This window comes from Rhinopithecus bieti, unplaced genomic scaffold, assembly GCF_001698545.2.
Source record: "Rhinopithecus bieti isolate Rb0 unplaced genomic scaffold, ASM169854v2 scaffold_25396, whole genome shotgun sequence".
Classification (NCBI taxonomy): domain Eukaryota; kingdom Metazoa; phylum Chordata; class Mammalia; order Primates; family Cercopithecidae; genus Rhinopithecus; species Rhinopithecus bieti.
Genome location: NW_016812016.1, coordinates 646,358 through 663,729, shown reverse-complemented (window position 1 = coordinate 663,729; position 17,372 = coordinate 646,358). Strand labels below are relative to the sequence as shown.

The window sequence follows — 17,372 nt, the reverse complement described above, 5'->3', positions numbered from 1 at the left end:
CAGAGTAGAGACACAGACCAGTGTCTCACTTTGATGGATAATCCAGACCTCTGTCTAGCAGGGGACACAGCAACAACCCAGGGGCCAGGCCCTGCAGGAATGGGACAGGTAGTGTGACAAATAACCACACAGGCCTGGCCTCAGGGGGGCGGCCTCTCCTAAGCTGGGTGGCCCTGGGCATGGCACTTCACCTCCAGGTGATGGCTCCTGTGGGGGAATCTGAGCCAGAACCCTCAGAACGACAGGCCTGCCCAAGAGCCTGAAAATGAGATTTTTAAGTGCTATCTTCTCACCTTTACTGCTGACAGCTAACTCAATAAAAAACAAATGAATGAATAAATTCATTCATTTATGAATGTACAGATGAAGAAACACATCCGTGGGCCACGTCCAGTCTGCAGGTCACCTCTGTCCTTGGGCAGTGGGGCACCAAGGTCAGAGCAAGGCCTCTGGGACCAGGTGGGCTGGAGTCAAATCCCAGTTCAGCTCCTTCCCACCTGTGTCCTTGGACAAGCGGCTTAATCTTCCTTTGCCTCTGTTTCCTTGCCTACGAAATGGGGATGATCACTGTTCCTCTCACAGCTTGGCTGGAAAGATTAAGTTGCAACATGCTTGGAACCATGCCTGGCACAGGGTAACGCACAGCAAAATAAATCAGCATGGCCGGCCTTCAAGCAGCTCACTGCAGCTCAGATAATGCGCCTCACACTCCAAATTTCAAAACAACTCTCCCTTCTGCGCCCACACTGGGAGGCTCAGGCACCTAAAATTAAACCCATCTGGCAAAGAGACATTTAGTGTTCTCTCTCACTGTCAACTGTGGCGTCCTTGGACGAGGCTTTTCTCTCTGTATAATTTCCAGGATCCCCCATGGCCAGGACTCAGGCACAGGAGGAGGATCTCAACCCTAAGGGGCCTCATGCGACTCGGTGGCCAGCCCCCCACATCAGCTGCTGGAGCACCCCTGCACTGTGCACACCTGGCTCTCTCAGTCCACGGGGAGGCTATCAGAACCACTCCAGGAACGGCCGCCCGAGCCCTGGCAACAGCTGGTGGTTAATAGGAAGGGATTATCGCCTCGGCCCTGGGATGGGCCCCACAAAAGGCTCCAGCTCAGCTCCAGCTGCTGCTCCAGGTGCCCAGAAGCCCTGGCCAGGGCAGGCAGGGCCAGGTGGTCTCCAGACACAAAGTATGTACCACCTGTGTACCCAGCAGTCCGTAAATTGCTGAGCCTGGAAGGTTAAGTTACAGGTTGGGCTGTGGCCAAGAGAGGCAGAAGACACTGGGCCATAAGGCAGAAGAGTGGCACAAGGCGGACCTGGAGAGCGACTGTGGCAGCAATGCCGAGAAAGGCTTTAAGGCTTTGAGCCAAGCATAGCTGGGTAAGGACACGGTGAGGGACTTTGGGCCCTAGCATGTCAGGCTTACACCCGAGGTTGGACTAGGTCCAAGTCTTCATAGGCCCTCAGAATTCGGATTTTATTCTGTAGGCAACAAGCAATGCCTAGAAAGGAATGTTTGAATTTGAGAAAAAGATTTCAGGATGCCCAGGGGGATGCGGCTGGAAGCAGACAGACCAGCTGGCCTGGACCCTGGTCCTAAGAGCCTGAATCCCCGCTGGGTCCTAAGAGCCCAGGACCAGAGTCCAGGCCCAAGCATTCAGGAAGCTGAGCTGGCGGGAGAGAGGCCCAGGTGTCAACCCAGGACTCTTGACAGTGGAACCTGAAACGGCGTGCACTTGAGGGCTTGGGGAAGAACTCCACTGGCAAAAACTCTCATTTCCTAAGAGACTGTCCAGATCAGGTTCTGAGGGCACCTCCCTCAGACAAACAGATGCAGTCTGAATAGCTGCTGCCTCTGGGCCTGCACAGGGGCGACTCCAGACAGTGCAGACCAAGGGACCCAGCATGGCTGCCCCCGTGGGAAGAAAGCCAGATCGAAATCTTGGTGTGCCTTTCACACCCTGCAATCCCCAATCACCCCACCCAAACTCAGGTCTGCTTTAAGAAGGTGAAGACCCTGGGGCCCCAGGAAGGGGCTCCCCTGTGCCTCCTGGAAGCCCAGCACCACACAGGTAGTCATCAGCCTCTGCAGACCAAGATTAGGAGGCCGAGGACAAGCTCCCCATTCCTGCTGGCCCAAAGTCCAGAGGGCGTCTCTCTCTGTCAACCTTTCAGGGTCCCACCCCAAGGTGGGACGTAAGACACTCTCTAGGGAGGAGCTCCGGCCAACATCACTGCTGGCCTCTCCCTAACAGCTCGTTCCTGGACTGTGGCCATGAAGGCTCCTCCTGAGCCTGTGGGGGAAGTGAGCTTTATGAGACCCTGGAGGAAATGAAGATGTACCAAATGCTCCCAGAGGCAAACTGCGACTCCTGCTGTCACTCACTGCTCATCTGCCCACAGCTGAGGCCGGCCCTAGACAGAACATGAACGGTGGACTCCAGGCCCAGCTCAGGCCACAGAGTCTGGCCTTGCCCAGGCACTGGTCAGCGCTCCTGACAGGAAGCAGGCCAAGGAGGCGCAGCTGCAGTTGGCTCCGAATGCCACGAATGGTCACATCTGCAGCTTTAAGGGCAATGGAGCTAAGTACAAATAATGTCAAGAACAACCCAATTCGGGGCCTTTTAATCAGTCCTTTTCCTTTAGTTGGAGAAAAAAGTAATCAGCTACCAACTTGGGGAGTTGTATATTTAATGGTATCTAATGGAATTTAAAATATCCTAAAGACTGAAGAACTATTTTCCACTTTAAAGTTTTGGTTTTTCCTCCAAGTTTCAACAAAACCAATTTTATACCTGGAGTTAAAAAAAACCTACATCACAGTATTTTTAAAAGAAAGACAATTCCTGGAGGACCTCTGGGCAAGGCCCTTCCCAGGGCACACAGGCTGGCCCAAGGAGGATACGGTTTAGACAGCAATTAAGACTCTACCTAATGCCTGCAGAAAACGGCAGGGGATTTTTAATCCCCGGCTGTCTGACCACAGCCGTCTGTGGCCAGTGACCGGAGTCCCAGCCTCACCATGTTTTCAAGTGACTGAAAAGAGATTTCTGGAAGAGTGTCATCTAGCAGCTTCTCACACTGATACTTGGCTCGCTTCCCTAGGGGATGTTTTTGTTCTTTTTTAAAAAAAGAAGAAAAAAAGAAAAAGTTGGGTTTGAAGAACTTACACAGAAAGTGAATAAAGGCTCATAAGCCCCAAAGAGTTTTCTTCAGAGCTTCAGACTCTGAGAAACTGAGTTAAGTTCAAAAGAAAAAGTATCTGACTTGATCTCCGTGTACACCTCTCTGTGCATCCGCCGGCGAGAAGGGCACAGGGGCACCTACCGGGCAGGGCGGGGGCCTCGGGAGGGGCTGCCCACACCAGCCGCTCTGCCATCTGCTGGTCATCTGCATGACTTCTGGGAAGTATGAGCTTTGGTTTCTGCTTTTGTCAAACAGGTAAAAATTCAAATCCACCTTAGAGAATTGCACGAGGGATAAAGGCATGGAAACCAGCCTCCTAAACTGCACCTCTGAACAAACACCTGGCTGGGGATTGTAGCGGTGACACACCGGCTATGCTAAGCAGCGCTGGGCCTGGAGCACAGCAGGCACACGTGGGGAGGACAGGTGTGGGTGGGTGGGTGGGTGAGAAGCCGGGAGCAAGGGATGTTCCCATCACCAAGTCAAATCGTTTAAGATGAGGGCCCTGCTACACTAGACACCCTGAATACTGTTTCCTGGGGGCTTGACAACTCTTCCCCATATCCCCTGACCTGTGACCCCAGCCCCATTAGATTACAGAACAAGACTTTGGATTTTAGGTTGCATTTCCTATTGTGGGGGCAGAATGGGGGCTAGGTGAGACTGCACACAACATGGAGCTCACAGGCCCCCTCCCACCAGGGCACTGCCAGGCTCCAGGATGTGGGAATCGCCTTTAACTTCCCACCTTGCCTCAGTTCATGAATGCTTCCCAGGCACCTGTGTGTCGGGGCTGGGACAGGCACTGGCCTCCTCCTGGAGGCCTCAGAAGAGCTGGCACTACCTTTCCTCATTCCAGACCCCAGAAGGAGCAAGGCACTCCTTGCTGCTCCTCAGAGGATGCAGGGCTGCCTCGAAACACCCAGAAGGATGAGAGTTCCATCAGTTTTGATATAATGAGGGCCTATTTGACTTAGAGACAAATAACGGAGTTTTTGTTTCTTCTCCATAAAATAAATAAATAAATAAATAAATAAATTATAGAAAAACTGGAAAAGGTAGAAGGCTGAAAGGGAGATACTAACATTTACCTAAAATCCTACCTCCCAAAGGTGGCCTCTTTTTCCCACATGGACTTATCTGACGTGGCAAGAATGGGTCTCTGAAATGCCTGTTTCTGAGTGTTTGCCACTTCATGGAGGTTGGTTGGGTTCTCCTGGGCCAAGACACAATGGTCCCTCTGGCCACAGAGTAAAACTGGCTTGCATCAGCAGGCTGGGGAAAGAGGGCCCCGCAGAAAGCAGGGCAAGAGAGAAGTGCCATGCCCCTAGGGTTACCCACCCCCTTCCGTTAGGCAGAAAGGTCACAGGTCCTTGGGTGAGCTCCAGACTCCCCAAGAGTGTAACAAGTACCCTGCATCCCCACATCCCCTGAGTGACGTGCTAGCAGAGGTAAAGAGGAAACACCTGTTTCCACCCAGCAGCAACAATGAGTGAAGCAAGCTCCAGTTAAAAGCATACTGTTCTGGAGCTCACGCTAACTGTGGGGTCCTCAGAATGTACATATGTACATATGTACTTCCTCAGTCTACGCCCACACTGTAGGATCCAGACTCTATTCCAGGTGCTGGGTGGGACAGCTCTCCTGCCAGTGTAACACCCAGATGGTGATTAGTATGAGATCAGTGCAGCCCAGGGTGGGAGGCAAACCAGCATAATCCTGCAAACAAAGACTCAATCTGAGGATAAAAACAGCTTTTTTAAAAACCAGCACCACTGCATACACACACATCTTGTGCTAGAAACTTGACTTTCCTAACAGACACTGTACATAAGTGCTCAGTTAATTATCAGAGAACAAACCAGCTAAAGCCTTGATGCACGCGTCAGCTGACAGTACCCCAAACACGGGGAAGCTTCCATTCTGGGGACTTTCCACTTCTCGAGGATGCCATCAATTTCCTCCTCTCCAAACATTCAGTAAAGAATTTGTGCCTTTCATTTCCGAAGGAAGAGGTTTTCTCCTTATCCCACGTCTGGGTTTATAATGCTCCCCCCACCCCAAACTTCCTGAAGTTAGATCATTTCCAGAGTAGCACAGCAGCATCATGTGAGGAGTGCTGAGTCAGAAAACAATTGTGTGGGCCTCTCATCGTAAATTGTGAAAGTTTCTGGAGAGCAATGCAGCACTGTCTTCCTAAATTAAAAATGTACCCACCTTTTGACCTGGCAATTACTTATCTAGGAATTTACTTTGTAGACACACACAACAGTGTAAGTACATCACTGCAGCATTAATTTTAGCTGCAAAATAGCTGCATACTACTTAAATGTCATTTAAATAAATTGCGATACATTCATGCTAGGGAATAGTATGCAGCTGAATGTGGCAGCTTCGCAGGTGCAATATGGAAAGATGTCACCAACAGACTGTTAAGTAGACAGCAGTGTGCACTGCAGCTCCCGTTTGTGGGTGCCCATGTGAAGAGCACAGTGAATTTGAGGCCCCCCCACAGGAAGTGGATGGTGACTGGGATGGAGCAAAAAGACTTTCTATTTTCACCTTCCATGCTTCCAGACTGAATTCTGTTTACTGGAAACACATATTTATATAATAATAAATTGTAAAAGGCGAGGATTAGGAAGGCAGGCGTTCTCTGTCAAATACAGCCATGGACAAGTGGTAAAACCTGCTGCAGGGCCCCCATCTGCTCTTGGAGGACAGTCAGAGCAGAAGTTCTGGAAGCGACCCAGCCTGGGTCTGCAAAAGCATGTCCTGGGCCTACCACTCCTCCGGGGTCTCCCTCTGGGACACTTGTCAGCAGGCGGCCCTGCTGGACCAAACAGGTAACAGGTAAGGCCAGGAAGACTGAAGAAGCCATTCAAGTCTCTGGTGGAGCCCAGCTCCAGACCTGGTTTTGCTGCTGATCTGTCATGTGCTATGGGCCAGTCACAGCCTCTGTGACCCCTCGCAGCATATCCTACTGTGATATGGAGGTCAGACAACTCACCCCACCCTGTACTCAGGACACAGCAGCCAGAACAAAGCAGGCAGGAGCAGTGTGCACCACCACACAGGGCTGCACAGATCTGCCAGTGATCCAAGAGCCCACCTCCTTTCAAATGGTCCTGTTTAGAGCACTGCTGTGGAAAACGTTCTGCTCTGGCCGAGATGATCTGTCTCTGCACTGTGTAAGGGGAGCCACTAGCCACGTGTGACTAGTAGGCCTTGGAATGTGGCTAGTGTGACCGAGGAATGGAATCTTTAATTTTATTTACTTCTGACTAATTTAGGTGATAATTTAAATGCTCCCATGTGACCAGTGTCACCTATATGGGACAGCACAGCCCGAGACTCTAGCCCTTCCCTGCCCAAGTCAAGGCCTCCTGGACTCATGGGAGGAACTCCCGTCCCGGCCTGCTCCACACCGGTGATCCAGAACCCACTCCCAAGCACCTCCCGGATCCCCGCAGCACAGCCCTCATGCCACCTCACCCCTCCCACCCAACACACTCACACTGACAGGTCCCCGTGTTTCGAGATGTCCAGGGCCAGTCAGCCCACCCGGAGTTCTGCCTACGGTTGCCTCAACTTGGGCACACATGACCTCTAGAGAAGATGGCAGGCCCCAGACTGACAGGAAGCTCGGCCCCAGCAGAGGGCCAAGGGGGTACAGGGCAGCCAGTGGGGGCCGCCGCAGCCTTTCCAACAAAGGAAGGAATACGCAGTCTAACGTGTCTCATCCGGGCCTGCTCACCCGGCAACATGGTCACAGCCACCAATGGTAAGCAGAAATCCGATTAATTCTGGAACACGAAACTCCACATATAAGACGTAGCTGCAAGAGTGAAGCCAATTCCATGAGCCGCTGGTGAAAACCCATGTTGTGGACTCACAGATTTCTGCCTCATACCCTCGGGCACCACAGTTCACGGCAAACTGAAAACCAAGAAAATCGTCCGAGAGCACAGAGACAAGGTGGGAAATGACTGCAAGTGATGGAGCGTGCCCGGAGCAGAGAAGGGCCTTTGCGAGGCAAAAAGGCCAAGCACCCCGAGAGCACCACCACCGACTCTGCCGTGGTGGGAATTCTGCCAGATGCAGCGACATGCCCACCGTGCCCAGCACGCCCTCGGGCTCTCCCCTGTGCTCATGTTATTTGTGTGTGGGAAACGCAGACTGTGAGGAGAGGTGCACACTTCACTGACCCCACCCAGGGCCTCTGTCCTTTACAGTCAGAGCTGCAAAGCAGCTGGAAGCTGGATGCTATGTAGACAGTCCTTCTTGCCCACGCCACCTGGCAGTGCTTCAGGGGTTGGGCCCCCCACCCATGCTCTTAGCAGGAAGATGGCAGCCACAAATGAATCAAGAAATGTCCCTGGAGCCCGTCAGCTGGAAAGAGCAGAAAATACATGTGTGCTAAAGAATAAACAGATTGTGACAGAGTCCAGATGAGGCCAATACATACAGATACAGGCCAAGAACAGCCTGGCCCTGGCCAGGCGTGGTGGCTCACGCCTATAATCCCAGCACTTTGGGAGGCCTTGGCGGGTGGATCACCTGAAGTCAGGAGTTCAAGACCAGCTGCCAACATGGTGAAACCCCATCTCTACTAAAAATACAAAAATCAGCTGGGCGTGGTGGTGGGTACCTACAATCCCAGCTACTTGGGAAGCTGAGGCAGGAGAATCACTTGAACCCAGGAGGCGGAGCTTGCAGCGAGTCAAGATCACGCCATTACACTCCAACCTGGGTGACACAGCGAAACTCCATCTCAAAAAAAACAAACAAAAAAATGAACAACCTGGTCCCAAGGTGGACAGAAAGAGCCACACATGCACACCTCACAACCCCCAGCCACCAAAGACCAATGCTGATTGGGACATTAATATTAGATACCCACCAGCACAGTCCACAGAAAAGCACACTCTACAGTTAAACAGTAATGCATGAACCCGTTTTTGTCTGTTTTGGTTTGATAATGGCCATGCAGGGTCTGACCACTGCACTAACGGACACAATAAAAGGACAGGGCCCTCCACCCCAACTGCTACGCGCGCAGACTGGTGTGGGCTGTCCACGTAACACACACCCGACCTCCTCACATCCCAGGGCCAGCGCCCTCCCTTTACAGTCTCCATGCAGGAAGCACCAAGCCATTGTCATTCCAGGACTCGAATGTCCCCCACATCCTGAGTGTAACCCCATCATGGAACTGGTGGCAGCAGGTGCTGAGTGTGACGCATCTTAAGCCAGAGTTCTGAATGCTTCTTATTGTACAATGCTGCTCCCCCAGTGAGAAGATCTCTACCTGGGACCACGGAACTCCAAACACATTAATGACTTACGGGTTTTCTATGGATAAACTTGGAGCCTTACCAATATGCACTACAGATGCTGTGGAAAAGAAGACTGAATACATGTGCCTGTTAACCGGGATTTCAAATACCTTGAATTTCCAGCCTTACTACCCAATCACGTGTGTGTTTGCTAGTGACTCCCTTCCATGTTCATAAATGCCTCCTTTCATCTGTCCTGAGCTCTTGATGCTTGAGCATCATGGAATCATGGAGGATCTCTTCACTGTGGCTGGAACTCTGGACCCGGTCACCAAGTCCACGCTCCCCTATCAACAATCCTGGATGACTCTATAGCCTGTGCCGCTTTACAAACCACCCTCTCAGCCCCTAAGGTCTGTCCACTGTGGCTCTCAGGTCCTTCTCTGCACTTCACCCCAGAACTACTGAGATGAACCCACAGGCAGAGGCCTGCAGTGCTGAGCTACGTCCAGAGACAGCACGCAGGAGCAGGAGTTCCAGCGGCCCCTGCCTTCCAGGGATCTTTCTCAGTTGTTTTAACATCTGGAATTAAGGGAGTATCATTATTCCTTTATTTTTTGCAATGGCAAAGAGAGTATTTAAGAAAATATATCAAGATCCAATTTTATCTCCCTAAAATAATTTCTAAAGGGCATTATATCAGGAAGGTTTTAATAGGAAATTCTTTGCTTCATCAGTTCGTTGGAATGCCTGTCCCAGTAGCATTACTGAAGGCTTTCCGAAGGGTGTTCCCAGCTCCAGGGGGCGCTGTCACAAACACGAGATCCAGGGTCTTCAGCGTTGCTTTCTGACTTTTATTTTTTTCTTTCTTTTTAAAATTTCTTGTAGAAACCAGGTCTCACTATGTTGCCCAGGCTGGAACTCCTGAGCTCAGTGATCTTCCTGCCTCAGTCTCCCAGGGTGTGAGGATTAACAGGAGTGAGCCACCACGCCCAGCTGCTTTTCGACTTTTGAAGAGAAAACTACTACCACATTGAAGAAAAAAATTAGAAAGGAACTAGCACTCTAATGGGGGTTCTCACATACTGTATTTCCTACAGTTCTGGTTTACCTTGTTATCACTTATCTAATGTCTCTGCCTTCCATTGTTCTTGAGGCATCTAAAGAATTTGGCACCCGACTTTTCCAATGAGAAGTCACACTGTGACCATGTGACCAGTCTTTGCAGGCTACTGTGGGATCTTCCCAGGCATTACTGTTAGTGGCTGCACTGTGTCTGGGTGAGCTCAATGCACCGAGCCCTCAGGGAGGTCCGAGGGATACCCCGGCCACTCACCCATAGACCTGGCTGCCACAGTTTACACTGTTTCCTGAAGGGAGTCCGGGAGAAGAAGAAAAACTACTGGCCCCTTTAAGGCTCTTGATACATTTTACAAAATTGCTTTTCAAAACGGTCACACAATTTACAATGCCAGCATTTAAAAATATATATTATATATTGATATTAATAGTTTTTAAATAAAGCTTATTTGCTTTAATGTGAGTTTTCAAAATTGCTAAATGACAAAGTCTCCTGGATCATGACTGGCCCCACGTGTGGGACCTGGGACCCACAGCATCAGCAGCTCCCAGGAGCTGCTTAGAAATACAGAATCTCAGGCCCCACTTGGGAGCTGCTGAGTCACCGTCTTTATCATAGCAAGATCCTGGGTGATTCATCTGCATACCAAAGTTTAAGAAGCACTTCAGGAGGAGATGTCTCCAGGATCCTCACGGTGTCTGGTGAGTGGCCCGAGTCCACTGCAGATGGCCCTGAAGATGCCTTTGTACATCGACCATGGGAAAACAGGCCTGAGATTCCTCAGTCCAAGAAAGAACTTTCCCCATGTTTTCCAGACTCCCAACACTGTGAAGAAAGAAACCACCCTGTGGGCAGCGTGTCAGTGGCACATGTGGCCCTGCCTCTGCCTCTGCCTCTTCCTTGTGGTTGCGCAGCCCTGCGTGGCTGCATGTCAAGCTCCCCCATGTCAGCCTTGGTGACTTCTTCTCATGACAATGTCAGAGTGGCCATCTTCCACCATGTGGGCTAATCCATATTCGTTTCTTTTCAAATTAAATCTATTTCATCCAAACTTTAAATTTTTATAGAGGCAAGTGCTTGGTGGGTCTAAGGAGACTTTTCCAAATTATGAATATATGAACACACTGTCCTAGATCATTTGCCGAATGTTTCCTCCCCTACTGCAATATGATGCTTCTCTTATTCAAGTTCTTAGTTTCTGGGCCTTCTATTCTCCTACTTGTAATTACAACAGTCGGGAGATGTTCACACAATGACAGGACTGGCCTTCTAAAATCCACTTTAAAAAACTCTGTTCAAGGCCGGGCGGGGTGGCTCAAGCCTGTGGTCCCAGCACTTTGGGAGGCCGAGACGGGCGGATCACGAGGTCAGGAGATCGAGACCATCCTGGCTAATACGGTGAAACCCCGTCTCTACTAAAAAATACAAAAAACCAGCCGGGCGACGAGGCGGGCGCCTGTAGTCCCAGCTACTCGGGTGGCTGAGACAGGAGAATGGCGTCAACCCGGGAGGCGGAGCTTGCAGTGAGCTGAGAGCCGGCCACTGCACTCCAGCCTGGGCGGCAGAGTAAGACTCCGTCTCAAAAAAAAAAACTCTGTTCAATTATTCTTACCTATTTTTTCCTCAGATGGGACTTTTCGAATAATCCATCAAGTTAGGGGGAAAATCTTATCGAGAAAGTTGGGCTGGAATAATGGTAGACCACTAAATTAACTTGAAAATTACTATCCTTTCATCGATAATATTTAATCTTCTTCTCCTAGAACATGGGGTTTGTTTTCTTGGTTGCAACTTTATCACCTCATCAAGCTGTTGTGTTAGGTTCACAGAGGTCACACGTAGGTCTCGTCCCTAACAAGGTTTTTTATTACCTGCAAATCAGAACAATTTTGTCCTCCTTTCCAATATTATCATCACACTTCTGTTTCATATCTTGTTTCAAATGTCTAAAGCCACACGAAGTAACAATGACCATGGGATGCAGGAAGCTGTGGACATGTCTGATGTAGAAGAACCAAGTAAAAGCCTATTCTCAGCAACATCGCCAGCTTTGAATCAAGTGGAACATCATGTTAAAGAAAGGGCAGTGTGTCGCCTGCCAGCCTCTGGAAGTAGGGCTGAGGCCAGAGCGTCTGAGTTTTCAAAGGGCTTTCGAGGCCACCTGATCTGGGCTGGGCAGCTGGTCCCTGGCTTCCCACAGGAGCCTACATCCACTCACAACTGACAGGGCCTCTCACACGGAGCAGGGGGCTGCTATCCTAGCAAATGGCCCAACAAAAACAGCGGGAGAAGGAGGAAACCCCAGGAAGGTAATAGCCTAACAGAGGCAAGATAGGGAAGCCCAGCTAAAGACACAGGGCCTGTGCAACCCAACACTGGTCCAAATATTTCACACCTTCTGAGATACCTTTTGTCAACACAAATGCAATTATTTTTCCAAATCAGCTAGTGGCTATTTAAAAACAAGAAAAGAAAAGGAGAGGAGAGGAGAGGAGAGATAAGTAAAATTGAATGAATGACAAACATGAAACAGGAACTCCGTGGACCAATTTCTATAGTGATATACACGAAAAAGATAAAGGTAAACCAGTGCTCCATATGATCACATATCTATGTAATCCAGTGTCTATGTTAATGCTCTATAATGCTTTACTAAATGACTAGGATGGGGCAAGGGAAGGGGAAGGCAGAGGGGGAAAGAATGCAACTGCTCCTTAATAACACCTTCCTACCGTCATTCACTCAGCAAGCACAGATACATGACTCAGGCTGCACAAAAGCATCAGGTGAGGCAAGAACACGGAACAGGCTGACGGCACACAGCCAGACAGTTAAGAAAGACTTGCCAACGCACAGAACTCTTCTAGACTGTGTGGTGGATGGAGTTACTGCTCCTAATTCCTCACCTCTCCTTGTGCTCCCATATGTTTAAGACATGCCAAGACATGGACCTACTGCTCACTCACCTCTCCTTTCTCACATCACCTTGCAGTCCCTTCTCCCTGGACACAGTGGACTCCCTGCCCCTTGACTCAGGCTCAGGCACATCACTTGTTCTGGTCAACGAAACGCTGCCTTGAAATGCCCTTTTGTGCCTCTGCTGTAACCATGAAGGGCCTCTGCCCTGGAGGGCCCCAGAAGGACCACACATGGAACTGACCTGAGCTCAACCTGTAGCAGAGTCACCAACCCAGTTAAAACCAGAGCCACCATCCGAGAAAGCTCACATCTGCTAACCTCCAGAAGCATGAGCAACAATAAATGACCGCTGTTGAAGGCCACTGAATTTTTTTTTGAATATTTGTTATGCAGCCTTATGATGACAATTGCTGATACAAGTGGTACTCCCCAAGAGAATCCACAAGTCATTTAAACACAGCCTCTCCTTCTAAGTTCATAAAGAAATCAGTTACTTACCAGGCTCACCTTTTTTCTTTGAACCAGACTTCTTCTTGGCAGGAGCCTCTTGTTTCGGTGCCTCTGGGCTCTGGGCCACGTCTGTATTTCTGCCCTGGACAGAAGCCGACTCTGTCTTTTTCCCCTGATTGGAAGCTGCATCTGCCTTTTTGCCTTGACTGGGGACCCTTCTGTTTTTTTCCCCTGGTTTGTAACACCCTCTACCTTTGTGCCCTGATTAGCAACTGAATCTGCCTTTTTGCCCTGGTTGGGAGCTCCGTCTCCTTTTTTGCCTTGGTTGGGACTCCCTTCTGCCTTTTTGCCCTGAGCCCCTTCTGTCTTTTACTCTGATTCTGGGCTCCCTCTCCTTTTGGCCCTGGTTCTGGGCCCCTCGGCCTTTTTGCCCTGGTTCTGAACACCTTCAGCCTTCTTGCCCTGGTTCTGGGCTCCCTCAGCCTTTTTGCCCTGGTTCTGAGCCCCCTCGGCCTTCTTGCCCTGGTTCTGGGCCCCCTCGGCCTTTTTGCCCTGGTTCTGAGCCCCTCGGCCTTCTTGCCCTGGTTCTGGGCCCCTCGGCCTTTTGCCCTGGTTCTGGGCCCCTCGGTCTTTTGCCCTGGTTCTGGGCCCCCTCGGTCTTTTTGCCCTGGTTCTGAGCCCCCTCTGCTTTTTTGCCCTGGCTCTGGGCCCCCTCAGCCTTCTTGCCCTGACTCTGGGCCCCCTCAGCCTTCTTGCCCTGACTCTGGGCCCCCTCTGCCTTTTTGCCCTGGTTCTGGGTCCCCTCAGCCTTCTTGCCCTGGTTCTGGGCCCCCTCTCCCTTTTTGCCCTGATTCTGGGCCCCCTCTGCCTTTTTGCCCTGGTTCTGGGCCCCCTCTGCCTTTCTGCCCTGGTTCTGGGCCCCCTCGGCCTTTTTGCCCTGGTTCTGGGCCCCCTCTGCCTTTCTGCCCTGGTTCTGGGCCCCCTCGGCCTTTTTGCCCTGGTTCTGGGCCCCTTCTACCTTTCTGGCCTGGTTCTGAGCCCCCTCTGCCTTTTTGCCCTGGGTTGGGGCCCCCTCTGCCTTTTTCCCCTGGTTTGGGGTTGTATCTACCTTTTTACCCTGGTTCTGGGCCCCCTCCACCTTTTTGCCTTGGTTTGGAGTTCCTTCTGCCTTTTTGCCTTGGTTTGGGGTTCCCTCTGCCTTCTTCCCTTGGTTTGGGGTTCCCTCTGCCTTCTTCCCTTGGTTTGGGGTTCCCTCTGTCTTTTTGCCCTGGTTTGGGGTTCCCTCTGCCTTTCTGCCCTGATTTGGGGCTCCTTCTGTCTTTCTGCTTTGGTTCTGAGCCCCCTCTGCCTTTTTGCCCTGAGCAGTGCCAGTGGCTGGTGTGTTGCCCTTGGCACCCACTGGGGGCACCACCACCATTGGCACCTCCTTGGGAGCAGTTTCTAAGATGGCAGCCTTCGAAGTGAGAACCTGGATGGAATTCACTACAGAGCTGACAGCTGGTTCCACTTTTGCCACTTTTTTCTCCTTCTTCTTTTTGTCCTTGGGAGAGGAGGCCAGCTTCTCCTGGGGCGTGACTGGAACTGTGGCCACAGGAGCAATGATAATGGGGGGCTGGACTGGGGTTGGAGCCACAGCCACAGCAGGAGCCCGCACTGGTTCTCGGAGGAGGACAGTCACATTGGGAGCCGGATCGTGATCAGGTATCTTCCCATTAGGCTTCTCTTCCTTTTTCTTGGTCTTTCCTTTCTTCTCCACTGTTTTCTCCTTCTTTTTCTTCTCTACTTTCTGGTGGTGAGTTTTCGCCATCTCCTTGCGCTGGTTGGCTAGGGCTTCTTCATATGACGTTTCCTTCATGGAGAAAGTCGACACCAGGAAGATGCCAATGGCAGAAACGACCATGAATCCTCCAAAGACCACAACTCCCAAGGTTTGAGTGTCGTAAATATCCATCCTGGCTTGCTTTCCTTTCACCTGTCAAATACACACGTGGAGGTTACTATTTGTAGAAATCGAGGCATTCAACAGTTTCCATCCCCATCAAACTTCAGGTTTGACTAATTCTTTCTTCAGACTAATAAATTCAGAGAAGAAACAAACCCAGGTACTCTCTGATGTCCCACATTCTCTCCTGCTCCTCTTTAGGAGTGAGTGATTCATACCCAAGGCAGGAGCAGTCCCCACACAAAGCAGCAGTAGAGTCAGAGCAGAGTGCAGGTCTACCTCTGCAGCACACACGCCCAGGAGCCTCCGCAGCCAGGACCCCCATGCAAGATGCTCCCCACCACAAAGTCAAAGATGCACCGGAGCACAAACGCAGGCCAGGTGTGAGACCATGGGCAGTGGTGGAGACCGGAGCAAAACACCTGCCCCACCTAAAATTAGGCAGTGACACTCTGTCATGGCCGACTGCCCTAGAAATGTCATTGCTGAGTTGGGAGATGTTTTGATTTTTCATGTTAGGCCAGATATCTTTTTAATATTTTTTCTCTCAATGTGAAATTGACTGATTTAAAAAATATGTGAACCAAACCAAACACATCTGCAGGCTTTCAGCCACATGCATTTTAGCCAGCAGGCCCACAGTGTGCTATCTCCACTCTGTTGCTTCCCTCTTCCCCAGTGCCAATAAATGCCGCTGCCCAGGATCAGAGATAAAAACTTCTGCATTACAATCCTGAAATGTGTTCAAGAATTCAGTGAGGGAAAATAGCCTTTTGCCAGCAACAGCTCCTGAGGAGTTATGGAGCCTGCAATTTGCATGTTGGGAAACAGGAAGAATCAGTCTTGGGAGGCCCAGAAGATGCCAGATTTGGAATTTCACATCCAGAAAGTGCACACAGGGTGAGAAGACAGTGTCACCAGGCACTCTGTCAGACAACGCTCCCCAAACCATGAGGACGAACAACACGGTTCTCACTGCCTATGGACCAAAGTCCAATGGGTCAGAGGCAACCAGGTTCATACACCTTCCTGCCACAGCCCAGGCTAAGTTCCACTTCACTGAGGAACTCCAGGAGGTGTATGTATTTGGATACATTCAACTGAGTCCCGAGTCCCTCTAACGAAGATCGATGGAATGAGCAAAGAGAACACAAGGGTAAGAAGGGGTGGGTAAGGGGAAGTAGAAAGAGGTGGAAGAGGAGAGGAGGGGAAGTGGACAGGCCTCCCCCAACATTGCCCTGCAAAACCTCTAGCTGCTGTGGGAGGCTGGGTCCAGGCTGCTTAGTGGCTCAGATATTGAGATTCTTCTCCTAAGAAACTGAGATCCCCACTCCTCTTGAGTGGATACAGAGGAGGGAAATAGAGTAGGAATCAAATGCAAATTTTGACATGAGGTCATTTTAAAGAAGGGACTGAGAAGGGAGACTGTTTTCAACGTCTTGGCGTCGTGTTCTAAGGCAAATCACTCTCCGCTGGGCGCGGTGGCTCACGCCTGTAATTCCAGCACTTTCGGAGGCCGAGGCTGGCAGATCACGAGGTCAGGAGATTGAGACCATCCTGGCTAACATGGTGAAACCCCGACTCTACTAAAAAATACAAAAAACTTAGCCCGGTATGGCGGCGGGCGCCTGTAGTCCCAGCTACTCGAGAAGCTGAGGCAGGAGAATGGCGCGAACCTAGGAAGCGGAGTTTGCAGTGAGCCGAGATCGCGCCACTGCACTCCAGGCTGGGCGACAGAGCGAAGACTCCATCTTAAAAAAAAAAATCACTCTCACTCTCATCACAGAAGGAATACATTACTTTGGCCTTTCTAAGACTTTTGCAGGAAGAGGGTTTAAAACACTCATGACAAGAAAACTTCCCAGCATATGCTCTCCCTGGGGACAACTCTATCAGCCACGTGGCAACACACTTCTCCCACACTGTCACTCTGCACTGAGCAGGACCAAGTCACACTTTTCATTCCAGTCTTAACCTCTACAAAGTCTTAGGGGAGCTCCTGGAGGCCTTTGAATCCTGGGTCAGGCGGCATTTATGTTTCCAAATGGGTTCTGACCTCTGGCTGTGGGCAGTAGCAGTGTGATCCACAGCCAGGGCACTCTCACGTTTGATCATCGAGGGAAAGTACCAGGAACTGGCCTTCCGAGAACACACTCTCAAGCTGGGTGTTAAAAAAGAAATCACACCCTGCTCAGCTGTACATGGATTCAGTGGAGAGGAGGATGGGGACAAGAAGGTCTGGAACATGGTACAGTCAACCCTCACTTTTTGGCAGGTACCCACCAACCAAAACTCCTCTGAGTACTTACAAGATTTCTCAGAACTCTGCCAAAATGGACACCACATTATAATCACTACATTCAAAATCCTAAGGCCAGGCATGGTGGTACAAGCCTATGATCTCAGCACTTTGGGAAGCTGAGGCGGGAGGATCGCTTGAGCTCTGGAGTTCAAGGCCAACCCAGGCAACATAGTGAGACCTCATCTCTATTTAAAAAAAAAAAAAAAAAAAA

At 50.6% G+C, this 17,372-nt stretch overlaps 1 protein-coding gene across 1 annotated transcript in view; it reads right to left on the bottom strand.

Annotated features, from left to right (window-relative positions):
• Positions 1 to 14,889, bottom strand: part of RRBP1 (ribosome binding protein 1) — a 51,515-nt gene extending 36,626 nt beyond the window's left edge. The window contains 3 exon segments of the mRNA XM_017895502.1: positions 12,975 to 13,127; positions 13,130 to 13,545; positions 13,547 to 14,889. Of these exon segments, the coding sequence (XP_017750991.1) occupies positions 12,975 to 13,127; positions 13,130 to 13,545; positions 13,547 to 14,868 (1,891 nt within the window). The 5' untranslated portion in view covers positions 14,869 to 14,889.
• Between the last annotated feature and the right edge of the window lie 2,483 nt (positions 14,890 to 17,372).